We start from the raw sequence: 18,070 nt of genomic DNA, 5'->3' as shown, positions 1-18,070 counted from the left end.
TGTTCTTCATCATAGCTGAAAAGCATAATCTTAAAATGATGTGTTGGTACCTTCCTCTATTTGAAAAGAAGAACTAAGTTAATTAACATATTATAAAGCTTTCCCCTGAAGAAGACTCTGAGAAATGGATGTGAGTTCAGGTAGTTTATTTAGAGGATGAGCCTATGAAGCACTGGTGAGAGAATTGAGAATGTGAGACAAGAGAGAAAAGCCAACAGTGTATGTATTAATAAGCAGAATAATGTGATGAGCTGTTATAATTAATATCACTAGGACCTCTCTAATTACTGTGGAGAACAAACCTCAGAATTGTCCCACTGAAGATGGAGAAGCTGACTTATTTGCACACTGACTTCCATCCCTTATTGACTGAGGGTTGCCCCCCAGGCCTCCATGTACCAAATCCCCAGCACTTCTGAGTTGCCAGGCAGGCACACGGGTGGAGGAAGCGCCCTGAGCTCCAGAAAAAGTAACAGCAATGTAGAGGTTGGAAGTGGTTAGTGTGCTTAACAACTGAGCACCAGGCTGAAGCTAGTGGGCCAGGAAGATGTGGGATGCGTATCAACAGCATCTGCTACACAGGTGTATGTAAAAAGCACCAGGTACTTTTTACCACTGTGAGTAAGTGAAATTAACCAACCTTCCTGGAGGAGAGATGAGTTATACCATATTTTGCTACCTTAATGCCTTTGGAAAACCCTTAATTTTGTTCCCCTGTTGTACTAGTTAGCGTAGAAAGTTAGAGTATAAGACCAATTCAGTTACACTTACTATATAATTTGAGTAATGTATATATTTGTGTGTGATTGTATCAAGATTAATGTTCACATTATCCATTATGGCTATAACTCATTTCTTTCTAATTTTCTGTTTTCTTTTGCACTTTGGTTACCAGTTAGTTGCATCGCACAGTCTTTTTCCATTACACACGCAAACCTGGGTAAGGGATGGGATCTTATTTAAAAAGAAGAAAATCTGTCATTTGAAGCTGTGCATATATAACAGGAAGGATTTGGAGTTATGGTCAGTATCGTTCTTTGGCAGTATTAGTATAATTTGTTCGCACAGCAAAAACAATTATTGATTTCAATTATTAGTATATATTTTCTTCAAGCTTAAAGACTTGTTCACTATTTTGTAAGATAAATAAATAAGGCATCATTACGGAATCTGAAAGAACACTTTACGGTAAATTTCTAAGTTATTTTGTTCCTCCCATTGTAATATAAGCTGTCATTTATGTAGCTAGTCTTGAGATTTACATTTTAAATAATTTATTTGCAGACTTTAATTGCATCTTCAGTAGGAGTTTCCTTTTATCTTGATGATTTCCAGGAATGAACATTTTGTGTTTCTATATTTCAGGTTCATCTTTTATTATGTCATTTAACAACCTATGAAATTTGGCCAACATTAATGACAATAACCCTCCTTAAATGGGCAGAATAGTGATTTAGGTTTGATTTAGTTCAAGTGTATAAAACAAAGTGCATTGCAAGGCAAGTGGGCTCCTCTTGAGAGATCATAGAGAACTATCATTGGGTCTACAAACTAGATGTCACTCAAGGACAAGCTACTTTCTAGAATAAGGATAATGAAAAGCCCTTTTATTAACTTTTGTACTTTTACTCAACACAGTTTCATACAAAAATATTGGATGGTAACATAAAGACCAATTACTTTCTTCATAGCTGTGATAAGTTAATCAATGTGATCATCAGTAAAATAAGAGTAACAAGGCCAACTCCATACAGTTTTATGAGTATTAAATGAAGTAATGCATGTTAAATGCTTAGGAACATACCTGGTACGTGGAAAGTCTCAGTAACTAATATTTGAGAAAATTAAAGATTAAAAGCCTGAAATAATTTAATCCATAGAAAAGAAAGGGATGGCATTTAATGCCAGTCTTCAGGTTTCTGAAAATTGTCAAACAGGTTACTAAATACCAGTCAAATATAAATTTTAAAGGAAGTGCAATTTCAGCACCAGGACAAATGGCCATAGTATAGTAAGAGAGAATTCCGGTCTAATTTTCTTGGGAAGTTTTGAGAGGGAGGTTATGATTGTCTCTAGAATTGATTTCCTGTGGTTGTCTTCCTATGGTAGTGTGATACCCAACTGTATGACTTGGGGGGCACCCATTCTGTACTTTCATACATGTTCATAGCTTAATCTATAATTTTAGTGATTTAAGTTTTAGAATCAAGAAGGAAGTTCTGTAAGTTCTTCATAGACAACCGTACTCTTGGAGTATGTTACATGGTCTGTTTCCTCTTTTCTCTTTAATAGGAAACCAGACTGCCAGTGAGCTTTCATAAACTCAAACATACTTGTGTTTAACCTGTAGGCTGCTTCACAGTGACTAATCTAGCTCATATCAGTACAAGAATCTATTTTAATCTTTTAAATATGTTATTGTACACTTTACTGTTAGAGGTTAAAAGCACAGACGGTAGGCTCAGACTGAGTGCACTGGAATCATAATTCTAATACCTATTCAGTTTTCCCATCTGTAAGATAAGACTAACGTTAGTACCTTAATAGGGTAAATTTTGAGAATTAAGTGAAATTATGTACAACAATGAAGAGTCCTAGTTTATTTTAAGCAGTTGATAATTTACATTATTATTAGTTTTATTTTTACTCCAATTATTCTATAACTAAACCACAGCTTACTCTGGCTACATATAATATAAAGAAAACTTTTTCTCTACTGTTCCTAAAACATAAAAAATGTTGAAAATATAACACCATGTCTGTGCTTGTTCATTAAGTATTTATTTAGCATTGAGGGTGGGTGAAATACTACATAGAGAATAGCAGATCTATGCTGATGATTCGTATACAACTTGTGTGTGATTCCTGTATGCTTTCTCCTGGATGTTTTTTCTCATTCTGTATATATGAATATATTTAAAAATTTTTGTTGACTATCTGTTCAAGAAATTGTGCTAGGCATTGTGTAAGAACCAATGGGTTGAAAGAGGAAGCATCTGTCCTTGGAGATACTATTTATATCATAAGAAAAGACATAGATAATTCAATAAAAATACAGTAGCTCTCAAAATCATTATAGTGTTAATTGCCACATCAGTGGCGTGGAAAATACATGTTATATATCCAGAGGAAAAAAGATAAACGTAGAATACAGGTGTTTTCGTGTTTTGTTCGTTGTACTCATGATAATACCTTACAAACTGATTTTTAAGAATGATTACTTTTCTTTATAAAGTATTACAAGTTTACTACAAAAATATAAATGATTTGAAAGAGTAAGAAAAAGGAAGTCATACATCTCTCAAAAATTTATCTCTCATAAACATCTGTTGCTAACAATCAATGGAATTACTGCGTACTTTGAGTATCTGGGCAAGATTATTTTAAAATGAGAACATACTCTATGTACTATTTTTAAATATAATAACTTACTTTAAGTTATTTTAAATTAATATAAAGTAAAATGGAAGGACATTAATTTTCAGATAAGAATTTATTTACTCAGAATACTTTCTAAGTTTAATGATGATACAAAAAAGTAGTAAAAGAATGGAGTCACTTATTTAAATTCAAGGTTCAAATTTAGGCATTATTAAAAGACTGAATTCTGTGAAGGATGATATTAGTAGTTTATACTTTCTCCTCCCCAAGTGCTCAGTTTTCCTATTCTATGATTACTTTTATTTCATCAAGATTTTTAACATTTGCATTTTGTGATGCCATCATAACCCTCTTGGTATTTAGTCTTTGATCTAGACATACATGTATTCCACTTACTGTGTGCTCTTGGTCCAAAGTGTGTACATTTCCATTTTGCTTACTTTGGTTCTTCTATTTGCTGGCTGGACTTTTCTTTGTTTAAATTTTGATCATAGTTACACTTCCATATTGAACAGTGATAAAACATCTGTAATGAAAACCAGCAGTCCTCTGCTCTTCCTCTTGCCAAATGCAATTCTCTTCCCCATAGGAACCTTAAGAATTACCATTCTTTCAATTTTTTTTGTTGTTCTAGTTGATATTTCTAAAAGATACATTTATACTACTATTTCTTAATTTACTAATTATAACTATTATCTATTGGTTTTCTGTGAATAACCTAGGTAAGAATTGTCAGTCTCTCTCTCTTTTTTTTTTTTTTTTTTTGAGAGGAGGTATTGGGTATTGAACCCAGGACCTCTTGCATGCTAAGCATGTGTTCTACCACTTTGAGTTATACCCTCCTTCTGGATTTCAGTCTCTTGATCTGACACTTCCGTCATTCTCCAGGATATTTAAATCTCAACTTGCAGCTAAATTACTAGTCCTATTTTACATTATTATGATTGTCTTAATCTGTTTAGGCTGCTTCAATAGGATATCACAGACTTGGTAGCCTAAACACCAAACATTTATTTCTCACAGTTCTGGAACCTGGCAATCTGAAATCAGAGCTCCAGCAGGTGGAATTCTGGTGAGGTCCCTTTTCCGGGTTGCACACTACTGACACAGACTTCTTTCTGTGTCTTCACATATAGCAGGAGGGGCCAGGGATCTCTCTGGAGCCTCTTGTATAAGGACATTAATTCCATTCGTGAGAGCTCCACCCTCATGACCTAGTCACCTCCCATCAGCCCACCTTGTAATACTGTTCATATTAACATATGAATTTGGGGTAGGACATAAATCTTCAGTCCATAACAATGATTATCTACACGTTTATACTATTGATCCAAAGAGTGTATAATGATCTTGCTTTCTTTTTTGTTTTTTCTGTAATTAATTTAACTTTCTTTTGCATTTTACATGTAATAGTTTGTAATGTACCTATCTTTAATGTTTTTTTCAAAACTTCCTATCAGAACTGTCAAACTTCTATTAGCATTTTTCCTCAAATTTTCAAATACTTGTTATAATGTTTCAATTGCTTTATTAGTTTATTTTCCTTAGTGCTCCCTCCCCAAATTCTCCATCCATCTATTATAAGTCCCTGGGCCTCCTGAACATCTGCCACCCTGGAACATTCTTTTTTTCTTTTGATATTTTAATTTACCTTTTTATTGCAGTGTAACTTACACAATCTAAGATATACAGATGAATAGAATTTTATATATGTTTTCTTTGTATAACACTCAGATCAAGATATAGAATATGTTCAGTACCCCAGCAAGCTCCCCTTGATCTGCTTTCATTCCTTAATCTTGCCCCCAAATATTCTCATCTGTATCACCATGGATCTTTTTTTCCTTCTGTTTTTGAACTTCATGTAGATACAATCATTCAGTATATACTCTTTTTCTTCTTTCACTCAACATCACATCTTTGGATTCATCCATGTTGCATATAGCAATGATTCATTCTTTTTCATTGCTGTGTAATATTCTATAGTATGAATGTACTATAAAATTATTATTGTAAGAAGTGTCTTATTATTCATTATAATCTGGCCTTGAAACTGCTCTGAAGAAATCAATGACCAACCTAATATTTTTCTTTTCTTGGATGACTTGCTTTTCTTTCTTAGCTATATGAAGAAGTTTTATAATCATTAAACCAAGGGCAATTTAATCAGGATGTTTTCTCTGAGACTTTTTCTTGGAATGTGATTATGCCTCACTGATCCATAGAGTTGATTCCTTTTTCTTCTGTATTTTAAGTATTTTAAAATTTATATAGGAAATATTTTAATGTGTCTTTTGTTCTCTTTTACTTCAAGTTCTTGGATTATCTTTATAATTGAATATTTTCCTTTTTTTACTCTTATCCAGATACATCAGATTTTCACCAATTGCTTTAACTTTGTTGTCTCTTTTTGTATTTACTGTGAAAATATCAAGCTTTTCTTTGAGGCCAGAAATTAAAATATGTCTATTTCTAGTCTAGTCATTGCTTTTTCTACTTTATTTATTAGTTGAGCAATGATATTGTTTGGGCTCTCAACCCGTCTCTTTATCTACTTATACCTTTTCAAATTAGTCTTTTTATTAAAAAATTAGGTCAACTTGTCTTTGAACTCTGGTTTTATTTAACCTATGCTCTTTTTTTATACCATGAAGGACTTTTATGGAGTTTTTCTTTCCTGCTTATAATTTCTACTAGTCTTTGCATGCTGTGTTACTTTCATTGTCATGATGACCATATTATTGTTGTTAATACTATTTGCCATCATCTCTTTCCATAACTGTGAATTTGTATTGCTGATCCTTTCATCTTGCTGATGAATCTCTAAGTTCAGTTTCTATTCGCATAATACTGTGTGGGTAAATTATTCTTTAAATTCCCCTCCCTATCTTATTTGCTACTTTAAATTCCCCCCCCCCTCCCCAAGCTATAGTTTGAGAAACAAAATCTGTATTCTAGTTAGTTTTTATGGCTTGAGAGAAAAGAGGAGGAGAAGGAAGATCTGTCAGTGTGACTCTCTGGTTGGAGGTCATGGGTCTGAGTCCCAGATGAGACCTTGTTGTCTGCAAGGCCCCTCTCCTCTGCCCAGGTATGTGCTTGAGTTCCTGTGCAATTTGACTGGCTTTCCTGTCTCAGCTTTGAGCCCTGGTTCATTTGGGAGGTTAAGCCTTTCCTGCTTTTGCAGACGCCCCCGATCACTTTCCAGTGGGGAAGACATTTATGACCACCCTGGTGGTTTTGGTGATTTATAAGTTTCTTCATCAGTACTAGTTCTAGGGTGGGAGATAGATTTAGGATTAGTGCTGCCTCCCTAGAACCTTCTGTTTATTTCTTCAGCATCAACTTTTTAGTTTATGACATGAGATAGTATCCCCTTTATTTGTTTTTTTTGCTGTTGAATTATTCTCTTTTTTAAATGTTTACTTTGTTAGTTTTCTGGGCATGGGAATTCTATAATCTGTCTTGATGTACCCATCTTTAGCTGGAAGAAGGATTTTTAAATCCTTTAATGTAATTTCTCTTAATTCTTCTTAGGATAACACGATTCATTAGGTAGGGCTTATTTTTTTTTTTTTAACTTCATTTCATAGGTGAAGAAACAGTGACTGAAAGGAATTAAGTGGCATAATCTAGGTAAAATTTTGTGGTTACTGGCAAAGTCATGTCTGCCAACCCAACATCCCTAATCCCACAGAATATTCTTTCCATTCTGTCTCGAGGCCTCTCATTTATTTCTATTACACTTCCTAGAGCCACATTTGTGCAGTGAGTACAGCGTGAACTCTGCGCTGCATCTGAAGGATTACTTTAATCCCATAGGATTATGTTGGGGATAATGTGAATTATATTATTGGTCTGTGGTATAAGCAAATTAATATATTCCTTAAAGAGTACATTTAATTCTTTGAGAAATAATAATATAACCTGCTATTAGCATGTCAGATATAAGAAAACTAATACATTAACTTTCTCTTTTCCAGAAAACACAAAAGACATCATCATGGTATATGAAGAAGATGCTGAAGAATGGGCTTTGTACTTGAGGGAAGTTTTTTTATGTGTTGTGAAAAGGGAAGCCATCCTGTTACATCGCTTGGAGAATTATTCTCCTCCAGATTTGGAATTGCTGAATTTAAACTCTTACAAATGTAAACTTTTGATATTATCAAACAGCCTGCTTGAAAACCTGACTCCGACGAAGTGTCAGTTTCTGGAAAACATACTTCTTTCACCAGAAAGTGTGGTTACTCTGCTGTGTGGGGTGAAGAGTTCAGATCAGCTCTACAAATTATTAAATATCTCTGGAAGCAGATGGGAGATCTCAACTGAGCAGGAGCCTGAAGACTACATCTCTGTAATCGAGAGTGTCATATTCAGAGGTAGTGTTGCCAAATCATCTTACTTGGTTTTTTTTTTTTTTTGAATTTATGAATATCCGATGTTAGGATTAGAAAAAAAGAAAAATGAAAGCCAACTTTATTTAATAGTATGTTACTCTTTCCTCAAAATGCATAGAGGTTATTAATGTTTAGCTATATTCCAATCAAGGCTTATTGATTATTCAAAAATGGTTTATAAGCATTTTCCTTAGGGTAGCTTGTATGAGATTATGCTTGGTAGAACAAGTATGGTATGCTAGGCTATATATCACTTTGGTTCTGGAAGCTGATTTCTTAGTTAACTAGTGAGGCTTGAGTTAATATTGTCTGTCCTAGTATTGGTACCAGTCAGTAGTAGTCCAAGGTTTGAAGGTCTGGGTTAGTGTTGTAGAACTGAAATACTGTTACTTTTATTAACTTTAAATAACAGATTTAGTTTTAATCGTATAGGCATTTCATTAAAGGGTGGAACCCAAGGACCCATCCATTAATTAATTACAGTTTCACGTAATATTCGAAACACTGAAGCTTAGTAGCGCTAAAGCTTCTCTCTCCCCCAGTGCTGCAGCCTTGGTGTGGGAGGGCTGCTGTGGTCAGCTGCTTTCCTGATTTTCTCAATTTATATTTTACTTTTAAGTTCCAGTGTTCCAGCTATGGTTTCTTCTCCTACAGAGAAGTGGTAGGGTTCTTGCTTTCTATTGGCCATATCAGATATTAAGTGTAGGCTCTTTTCCTTGGAGCATATTTCTGGACTCCTTAGAAATCTCCTCATTCCCTGGGGATATCTCATCTCAGTTCCCTACTGAGACACATGTTTCCCCTCCTCCAAGCTCCTAGCTGTGGTGGTCAGCCCCATATAGATTCTTACTTTTCTTTTCTATGGCTTCTTCATGTGTCTATCTTGATCAAAATCACTGAGAATCTCCCTGCCGGCCCTTTCTCCCACCTGGCCCACATCTGTCTGCAAAATAATTCATTTTTCTTTTGCTCTGACAAACTCTGGGCACACAAGCCATTCCTAATATAGACACCATGGCCCTGCCCTCAGAGCAGCAGTGCACCACAGCCTCTTGCCTTTAGTCATTTCCAAACACGAGTCGAGCACGAATCTTGGTGTTCTGTAAAACCAGAGAGCACCTGTCAGTCCCAAAGGGTTTGCAGGAAGCCCTTGTCCCTATGCTTGAGGATGGTGATGTCCCTCAGGTATCCCTGGGCGGGTGATGGTGGGACTCACGGCACATCAACAGCTCTCTTTATATTTGAAGTCTAGTGACTTCGCCATAGTGTTTCCTTGTGCTGACTGTTCTGCACTGTTTTGCCCAGGGACATGGTTACTTTTTGTGTTTGTTTATTGCTTTTGTTCCTTTTTCTTTTTTGGGGGGAGGATCTTTTCCCCAAGATGTAGGTTCAAGTCTTCTTTTATTTCAGGAACAATTTCTTGACTTACATCTTTAAATATTCGCTCTATCTTGCTATTATTGTTTTCTTTTTCAGAGATTCCGTTTATATGTACGTTGGACTTATTTTGTCCATAATATACATTACAATTTCTCTCTCATTCTTTTTGATTCTTTATTAATATCCGTTACTTAGCTTGCATTTTTCGTTTCAATCCTTGTTACTTTCTTATACTTTCAGTACTCTCCTCCTGTATTATTTCAAATTTCTTCATGTTGCTTTTACTTTTTTTGTTTCTTTTACCATTTGAGCACTGGAAGCTTATAATTCATCTCTTGTTCTTATGTTGCTAACCTCTCCATGACACCTTGGATTTCTGCACTGTGTAATTGCTTCAGAAAGGTAATTGCTATTCATTACATTTTTAAATTTCATGGAGAAATGTATGGTCACAATTTTCCACTTTTTTAATGGCAGTATGTTTTTAGTATGTGATTCTTTATGTGCAATTCTCTCTCTCTCTCTCTCTCATAGTCTCTTTATACAGATCCTGTGCTGGTCCAATTTCTCTTTTTTATCACTGAACAAAGTGAGATTTTCTTGGCCTAGCCAATGGAGATAGGCAGTATGGGTTTTTTGTTCTGTTCTGTCTCCCTCACCACCCCCATGCCACCAACAATGAAAGACTTTATTTTTCTGTTTTCATAGATCTAGGCTGCTTTCTACAAATATATCTATTCTGTATAGTTCCCCCATTTAGCTTCATGTTTTCTGCTTTTTGGAACCAAACCACTTCCACAGATGATTCTGTCTGAAACCATTGTATCATGTCACGGCCTAGACTTAGAGGAAGCTCTTTGTCAGCTCTTTTTGAGATCTGATTTTGGAACCATTCTGTTGACCTGGAGGTCTAAGAATTCACCGTTTATTATTTTCAGTAAATAGGGCATTTGCATAACTTCCTCATTCTCTATGTTTTGGGATAATTTATAGGAATAAAAAAGGGGAAATGTTGACTCTACACTATAATTTTCAAACTGGCAGTCCTCAAGTTTCTAACAATCTCTGTTATTTTTAATTTTATTTCTGTTTGGCATTCCCCAAGAACACAAAGTTTTTTTGGTTGAAAAGGAAAAATATTGGGAATTATGAAAAAATTACAATAAAATGCATATAAAGTACAAGTAATTTTATGTTAATTGTCTCCTGAGACAGAGGAACACTAAAAATTCATGGCAAAATTTTGAGTATTTCTCCACATCCATCATTTTTATGTCCTTGAAGAACTCAAATTGTTTTGGCCACTTAAATTATGATGTCACTATTGTGTAAAAATATTGAGGAAATGCCTTTTAGTTGTTTTGTTTTATGATGAGTACCTTTGGGTGGCTATGTCAGTAGTTCTACTATATCTTCATATAATATTCCTATTGATATTTGATAGGAGATAAGCTTATGTCTTATGGACAACATAGGACTATTTTGAAGACACTACTAGCTCTCATCTTCCTGCATTCAATTTTTAGATTCTAATTTCTTATAGTAACTTACATGCACCTACCAAGTAGAAAATATAACAATGCTGCATGGAAAAAGACATTCAAAGATGATAAATTTGTCTGAACTACAAGATGCAACCAGAATGTAGATCTATGACCAATTTGCAAACCATGCCTACAGTAATTTTTATGTATGGATTGTGTCCCTTGACAAAATTGGTATTAATTGCTGTGGTCAATGCAATAATAACTTGTTTTAATAAACAGCTTAAATGTTCTGCTATGTTATTTTGTTTCATAGTACCATTTTATGTTGAATACATGAAGTCTTTTTTTTTTTTTAATGGGAAAAATAGGATAAAAGATGTGGAATTCAATTTTTACTGTACTTTTTCTACTTCCCTTCTATCCCGAAGAGAAATTATACAAGGAAAAAAGGAAATTTATTATTCAGGAACATTATATGATAAAGAGAATAATAAAAATGCCAGAAAAATCATGGAAATAATTGAATATTCTAGTATATTCATATAAGAAAGACAAATCAGAGGAAATCTGATAAAATTTAATGAAAGAGAAAGATATTTTATAATTAATCAAAGCTCTAGAAAAAACTTTTCAATGTTAAAAAGGATGAAAAAGATACAGTAATTCATGTCTAATATGAGTATTTTATTTCCTTTTAAGTAATTAAGAAAGCCAAATCTCCTGTCTCCTTAATTCCCAAACTGGGAGGAATACAAGCCTGCATGTGTTTTCCACCTTTATGTGTGCAGTGTAATCAATTTGACCGTATGTCTTCCTTTTTCTGTCTTCTATTTATGTCTTTAATTTTGGATCTTCATTTTCTCCTTCTAGTCTTTTCACATGTATAGATTTCGTAGAGCATTGTTTATATGTAATGCAAACTGTCTGATCTCAAATCTGTATATAATCAACTAACATTTATGAGTGTTACCACTGTGCATTTTGTTGCTTATAAATCCTCCCCTTAAAAATATGTGTACCAGTTTCAATGATCATGGCACATCTACTAGGTCTCCTGCCTCCCTTTCTCTTTCTTTTTATATATTTTGCCATTGGACCCTTTTAAGCACTCTGGTTTGCTCTCAACAGTTGCGTCAGCTCTCTCCAAGCTTTATTTTATCATAATTTATATTTATATGAAAATAGTAACATTCACATTTATTTCATATTTATCATACTTCTTTATTATCAAATTGTAGCTATAATGGCAGTAGGAAAGCTACTAATTCTTTCATTAAAACCTTAACATTTACATTTTGTTTTTGTATTACCAAACCAAGGATTTCAAATTTTTAGCTTCATTAAACCTAAAATAAGAAGTCTTAAATTAAGAACAGCAATAGAATAGTAGAGCTGTTGGAAAAACAAAACAAGAAAAATGACAACACAATGCATAGAAACAAACCGCACAGAAGCATTTGTTTTTCTACCTTCCATCTGAGCTATATAATGCTGTAAGAGCTCTGGTTTGCTGGTCAGTGAGGTCTCATGGCCTTTCAAATGAAGTCCATTCTTGTTACATGACCTTTCAACTCCAGCATAGATGTCCAGGCCATTTCTGTCATTACCATTAGTGTGGGCATGTGCTGTACACTAAGTTAATTGCATTACCTCCCATTGAACACAGTCTCCCGTTTCTTCCTTAATATCATTGTTCTTATGCTGCCTCCTTTATGTGGAATACTTTTCCCCATGTTTTCAGTTGAAATCCCAGGCATCCTGCAAGGTCAGTTGAAAAGCTGCTCTATCAATTAATTCATTTCAGATCCTTTCTGCTTGAAAATATTCTCATCTCTAGCTCTATGAAGTTTTTATTATTCTTTACTTATGTCTCATTATATTCTTCATGATTATTTTTTGAGAATTTATTTTCTTCTCCTCATTACTTTCTGTTTCAAAAATGTAATGCTGGTAACTTTCTTTCTAAAATATTTCAGTATTATAAACATCCAGAAAGAGAACAGAAGAGTACAAATTGTGTTTTTAAGTGCAGATTTATAGATGTTTATTGGTACAGTTGGGTTTTCACTTTATTAATAATGAAAAGGTTTACTGTGGTATTCTTGCCAAGACTACATAACCTGAAATTTGGGAGGGTTCAAGATGGCAATGTAAGAAGATCCTAAATTTATGTCTTCTCATGGAGCAAACAAATCTACAACTATATATATGGAATAATTCCCTAAGAATTTTTGGACTATGTCCAAAAAAACTGTAGGAAACAGAAAACCCACTCATAAAAGGCTTGCACACATCTCACTCAGCATGAAAACCAGTCCAAAAATACCAGATTGAAAAGCACATGGCCCATAGGTGTAGGGGACCCATTTACTAATCTTGAAGAATCTGAAACATCTGCCAGAGAGGCAAGGACAAGTTGGGATTCTCCCCAGAGACTAAGAGACTGGCAGGGGCTTTTTGTGTGTGTGTGTGTGCCATCTCAGGCTACCTTCCTAATGCTGACACTGGCAGGTGCCATTTAAAAATTCTTCCTCTAACCTGTTACCACCAGTGGGCAGGCCCTGCTGAGAGTCACACCTCGGATGGACCTTGAAGCCAGGCCGGGGCCAGCCCTGCTCACCAGTGTGCTGTAGCAACGTGGCGCAGCCACAACAGGAAGTTTCACAAAGTCCATGTGCCCCCAGGGGGACACCCCTTGAGCACCTGGCTCTCGTGACTAAGCAGAATTATGCTTCTGAGACCCACAGGACATTTTCTCAATAAGGCTACTCCTTCAAGACTTGGAGAGAGAGCTGGTTTACCTAATATGCAGAAACACAGATAATTCGGCAAAATGAAGAAACAGAGGAGAGTGTTCTAATCAAAAAAACAAGACAAATTTCAGAAAATTATATAAATGAAAGAAGAGAGGCAATCTATCTGATAATGAGCTCAAAGTTTTGGTCATAAAGATGCTCACTGAACTCAAGGGAAGAAAGGATGAACACAGAACACCAACAAAGAGAGAGAAAACATGAATGTATGTCTATGTGTGTGTGTGTATGATTATTAGTTAAATATCCTGAGTCATCTCCTACACATATCTGTAGTTCTAAGAGAACTACAGAGAACACATTCTTGTGTTATGTGCTGATAGTTTTGTGTCTTTGAGAGGTTATGGCTTTTGAAGGAGGACATAGTTCAGTGTATGCACCATGAAGTTAGACCGAATTATCCTTTTGTTGGCATTCATGGAGCCTCCAAATGTCTGTTTTGTATGTAATAATATAGCATTTTACTGCCATTCATTCTGTTGGATGGGGCCGGGGTCATCTGGCACGAGAACTCATGTTCACTCTGTACTGTTTACTTATTTTTTATTCTATGTAATGTTGTAGCCCTTTATGTCAAGTACCATGTCTTATGTCTTCTACTCTGGCTTGTTGCCTATTGTATATATTGTGTTTCTTAGAAAAATCGAGTGGTTCAAAAACATTCGATAATGATTAGGTATCATAATCTTGTATGAGTTTCTCCCCCAAATTTCCTGCATAAGATGAATTTTTAAAAGGGGAACTTTTTTTTCAATTAAACAAGTGTTAAATAAGTATATTTTCCTACAGAAACCCTGTTACTTGCTTCTGAGCCCAGACTGGTAGGCATAGCAAAGCACTGACTTAATTAGGAATACTTTCCATCTGATATTACTGTGATGATTAAGCTTTTAATACATTTAAAGAGTGTACACTTACAAGAATTCCTGGCAAAGAATCTGTGCTCAATAAACTTAAGCTAGTTTTATTACTTTCCTGTCTATACATAAAATGAGAGGAAGGAAGAAAAGAAGGAAGGGAGGGAGGAAGGGAGGGAGAAGCGAAGAAGGAGGGAGGAAGGACAAAAGAGGAGAGGGGAAGTTGGGGAGGAGGAGGAGAGGGGAAGAAGTATCTGAGAGTTGCGGAGAGATGCAGAAGGAGAGACAGGTACCCTAGGACTGCAAATAGAGGTCAAGGTGTGATTGATTGAGCAAGAAGGAGAAATCAAAGTGGTGGATGGAAAGCTCAAGGTTGAAAGAGTGTCAAGGAAAGTAGTGAGTCAAATATCAAGTAAACAGTAAAAAAAAAAAACCAAAAACCTAAATAAAACGAACGAACAAACAAAACCTCCCAAACTAGGAGAGGTTAGAGTTCAGGAAACAGAAAACAGGTGGGAATTGAAGTAGGAAGAAATAGGAAGAGAATTGATTTGTCACTAAGGCTGATAACAAAGAACAGATTCATTTATTTTTGGATTTACACCTACTCCTTTGGTGGGCCCAGGGCAATCATCAGGTGAGGGCCTGAGGCTTTGGACCCCCGCTCAGAAAACAATGCCTGCACAGAGTAGAAAGGAGGAGACTGGAGAGAAGTGCTGTTTCTATTTCTGGTAACTTACCAGGTAATGGCTTGTTTTCTCACAAGCTGGATGTGGTGAATATAGACAAAAGGATATACATGTTAAAAGCAGGTGGAAATTCTATTTTCTAGTGGTTTTAGTTGTTCATTTTCACAATTTGATGTGTTTGGGCTTTCTCTAATAAATAAGGTGAATGAATTAGAATCACTCCTCCTGGTTTAAGTTCGCAGTTTTCAAAATTGAAAGTTTTTTTTTCTTGGTCAGAACTTACAAATGTTAAATTAAATTTACTCGTTTTATGAAGTAAAGAAAGTCTTGTCTAATTGTTTCATTAAGGGAGCCCTCTTACATTGCTCCAACCTTATGTACTAGGAAGAAGAAGAGGAATAAATGCCCATCATTATTCACCGGGTGGGTCTCTGTCCATCTCCATCATTCTGTTCAGAATAGTGGGGAGGGGGTTGGCCAGAACCTCAGAGCCCTGGCTCCCCCTAGTTTCACTGAATACAGTCTCTGATAGTGACTTGTGAAGGAGGAAGAGTAGCAGAGGCCATGGAAAGAAACATTAAATGAGTTCCCCTGTGGCTGGTGCATTCTGAAGTTTAAGAACCACTGGTCTAGACTGTCTCATAAGTAAAATGTTTATTAATAGATAATTAAGTATTGCTCAAAGAAGTAGAAATGGTGGCTTTGCCCATTTGAAATTAGCATCTCTCCTTTGTTGTTTGAAATAGTTGGAATGCTCCTCAATTTATCTATCCATTTTATTATCCACATAAATTGTGACTATTTACAGAGGTCATTAGTTTTGGTTTTGTTCAATTAACGCAGTTACAAATGTTAGGAATACTTTTTGCATGACTCTGCTGGTGCACAAGTGTTAGTTTGGGGGCATAGGTCCAGGAAAAAGATTGCAGTCATAGGATTTGTGCATGTAAATTTAATGCAAATTGTCTCCTCAACGCAGTTGTATGGAATTGCTTCTTGTATGAGTCCTCAATGCTTCCCATTCTCTTCAATACTTGGTACCCTCAGAATTTTTAGTTTTCGGTTTAGTGGATGTGAAAGTATATTTTCTCGTAGATATAACTTACATTTTCTTGATTGCTAATGAGCGTTTTCTCATATAGTTGCACATTTATATATTCATATATTTCAGTCTCCAGTTTTGTTCTATAACATGCTTCCTCATGTCTTTTACTCACTTTGTCTTTTCATTTATTGAATAATTTAAAAATATTTAGTTATGTAGTTTATAAATATCTTCTCAGAGTTTGAGTTTGGGGCTTAAATTTTTAACTTCCTTTTTAATAGTTTTGATAAACAAGCTCTTAATATAGTTAAGTGTATCAATAGTTTTCTTTTAGCTTACTACTTGTTATATCCTAGAAGTCTTTGCCTCTTAGGTCTTACAGATATCTTCTAAAATTTGAAACTTTTAACTTTCTCATTACATAGGACATCCATCTGGAATTAATTCTGTGTGCAATGTGAAGTTGGACTCCAGATTATTTTATCCATTGTGAATTAATTACCTGTTCTTTGAATGTTTCAATTGAATTATTTAAGAGTTTTGGAATCATTCAGGTTTTCTGTTTGAGTAATTTTTGTTATTTTGTTTTTCTAGAAATTTGCTGATTTTGTTTTCAAATTTACCTTTATAAAATTGTTTATAACATTTCTTTATTTTTAATGTCTGCTCTACATAATGTCTGCTCTCTTTATTTCTAAGATAATTTATTTGTCTCCTTTTGTTTTATATGTTAACCTTCTCAGAAGTTTGTCAATTTTATTTGTCCTTTCAAAAGACAGTCTTTTAAATTAAAGAAATTTTTCTATCATATATTTTTCTATTTTAGTTATTTTATGCTTTATTTAATATTTCTTTCTTTATACTTTATTTCAATTTTTAAAATGCTTAGCTCATGGATTTATCTAACCCTTCTGTTTTTCCTTTCTTTGGTAAATATTTAAGACTATAATTTCTTGCCAAGTAATTCTTTATCTATATCCAATAAGCTCTTACAACACTTTTCATTATTATTCAGTTCCATTTATTTTCTACTTTTATTTTGATTTCTTCTTAAGTATTACAAATAAACAGGAGTATGGGCTTTAATTTATCTTTTTGTCATTCACTTCTAAATTTTGTTGTGTGGTCAGAGAATTGTGGTCTATTATTCAGGTAGTTTGAAATTTACTGAGTTCAATTTATGGCTTGGTATTTGATTGATTTTTAAAATATTCCATGTGTGCTTGAAAAGAACACTTATCTCTGTATTTGGAATGCATCATTATTTATGGCCATTAGACCAAGCCTGTTATCTATATGTTATAGCTTTTTATAGTCTTATTTTGAGCTATCTTTTTATCTTTGTTCTGTCTTTGTTTATTAGGTGTATATTTTATAAATGGTACATAAGTGGATTTTAAAAATTCAGTCTCAGAATCTTAATATTTTAATGTATAATTTAAGCAATTTGTATTGATTGTGATACCCGATGCATATGGGTTCAATTCTTCCATCTTATTTATTGCTGTTTGTTCCATTTTTTCTTGTTTCTTTTTTCTTTCTTTTTTTTTTTTGCCTTTTTTGGGATTGAATTCCTCCTTATTCCATTTGCATGCTACTTTATTCTTTTAGTGATATTCTAGAAATCTCAAGATATATGCTTAGCAACTAACTTACTAAAAATTATCTTTAATTACTAACTATTATCTTTAATTATTATCTACCCTTTCCACTGAAAAATGAAAATGCCATTTGTAATGCTTTAACTGTAAAATCACCTCTTTTTCCAACTTTTCAGGATAATTATTATTTTTTAGGTTTTTTTCACATTTTTTATGTTTATAGAATCATTATTTGTTTAACTTAAACCACCTATTTACAATTTTATTTGTATGCCATTTTTTCCTTTCATCTAAAACTCTCTTCCTGGGATCATTTTTTTTTCCCCAAGAAGCATATCTTTAAAAATTGTCCTTGATGAGCTCTGTTAGTAATAAACTATCACAATTTCAATTTCTGCAAAAATGTCAGATTTGCATCAT

At 34.3% G+C, this 18,070-nt stretch overlaps 1 protein-coding gene across 4 annotated transcripts in view; it reads left to right on the top strand.

Annotated features, from left to right (window-relative positions):
• Positions 1 to 18,070, top strand: part of BANK1 (B cell scaffold protein with ankyrin repeats 1) — a 384,383-nt gene that overhangs the window by 131,286 nt on the left and 235,027 nt on the right. For all 4 annotated transcript variants that reach the window (XM_064484610.1, XM_064484614.1, XM_064484612.1 and 1 more), the window contains one exon: positions 7,362 to 7,760. In XM_064484610.1, coding sequence (XP_064340680.1) covers positions 7,362 to 7,760 — 399 coding nt within the window. The remainder of the gene's footprint in view (positions 1 to 7,361; positions 7,761 to 18,070) is intronic.

The sequence above is a fragment of the Camelus dromedarius genome, chromosome 1 (genome assembly GCF_036321535.1).
Source record: "Camelus dromedarius isolate mCamDro1 chromosome 1, mCamDro1.pat, whole genome shotgun sequence".
NCBI lineage: Eukaryota > Metazoa > Chordata > Mammalia > Artiodactyla > Camelidae > Camelus > Camelus dromedarius.
Note: the sequence above shows the minus strand (reverse complement) of the source record. Positions and strands in the feature narration are given on the sequence as shown.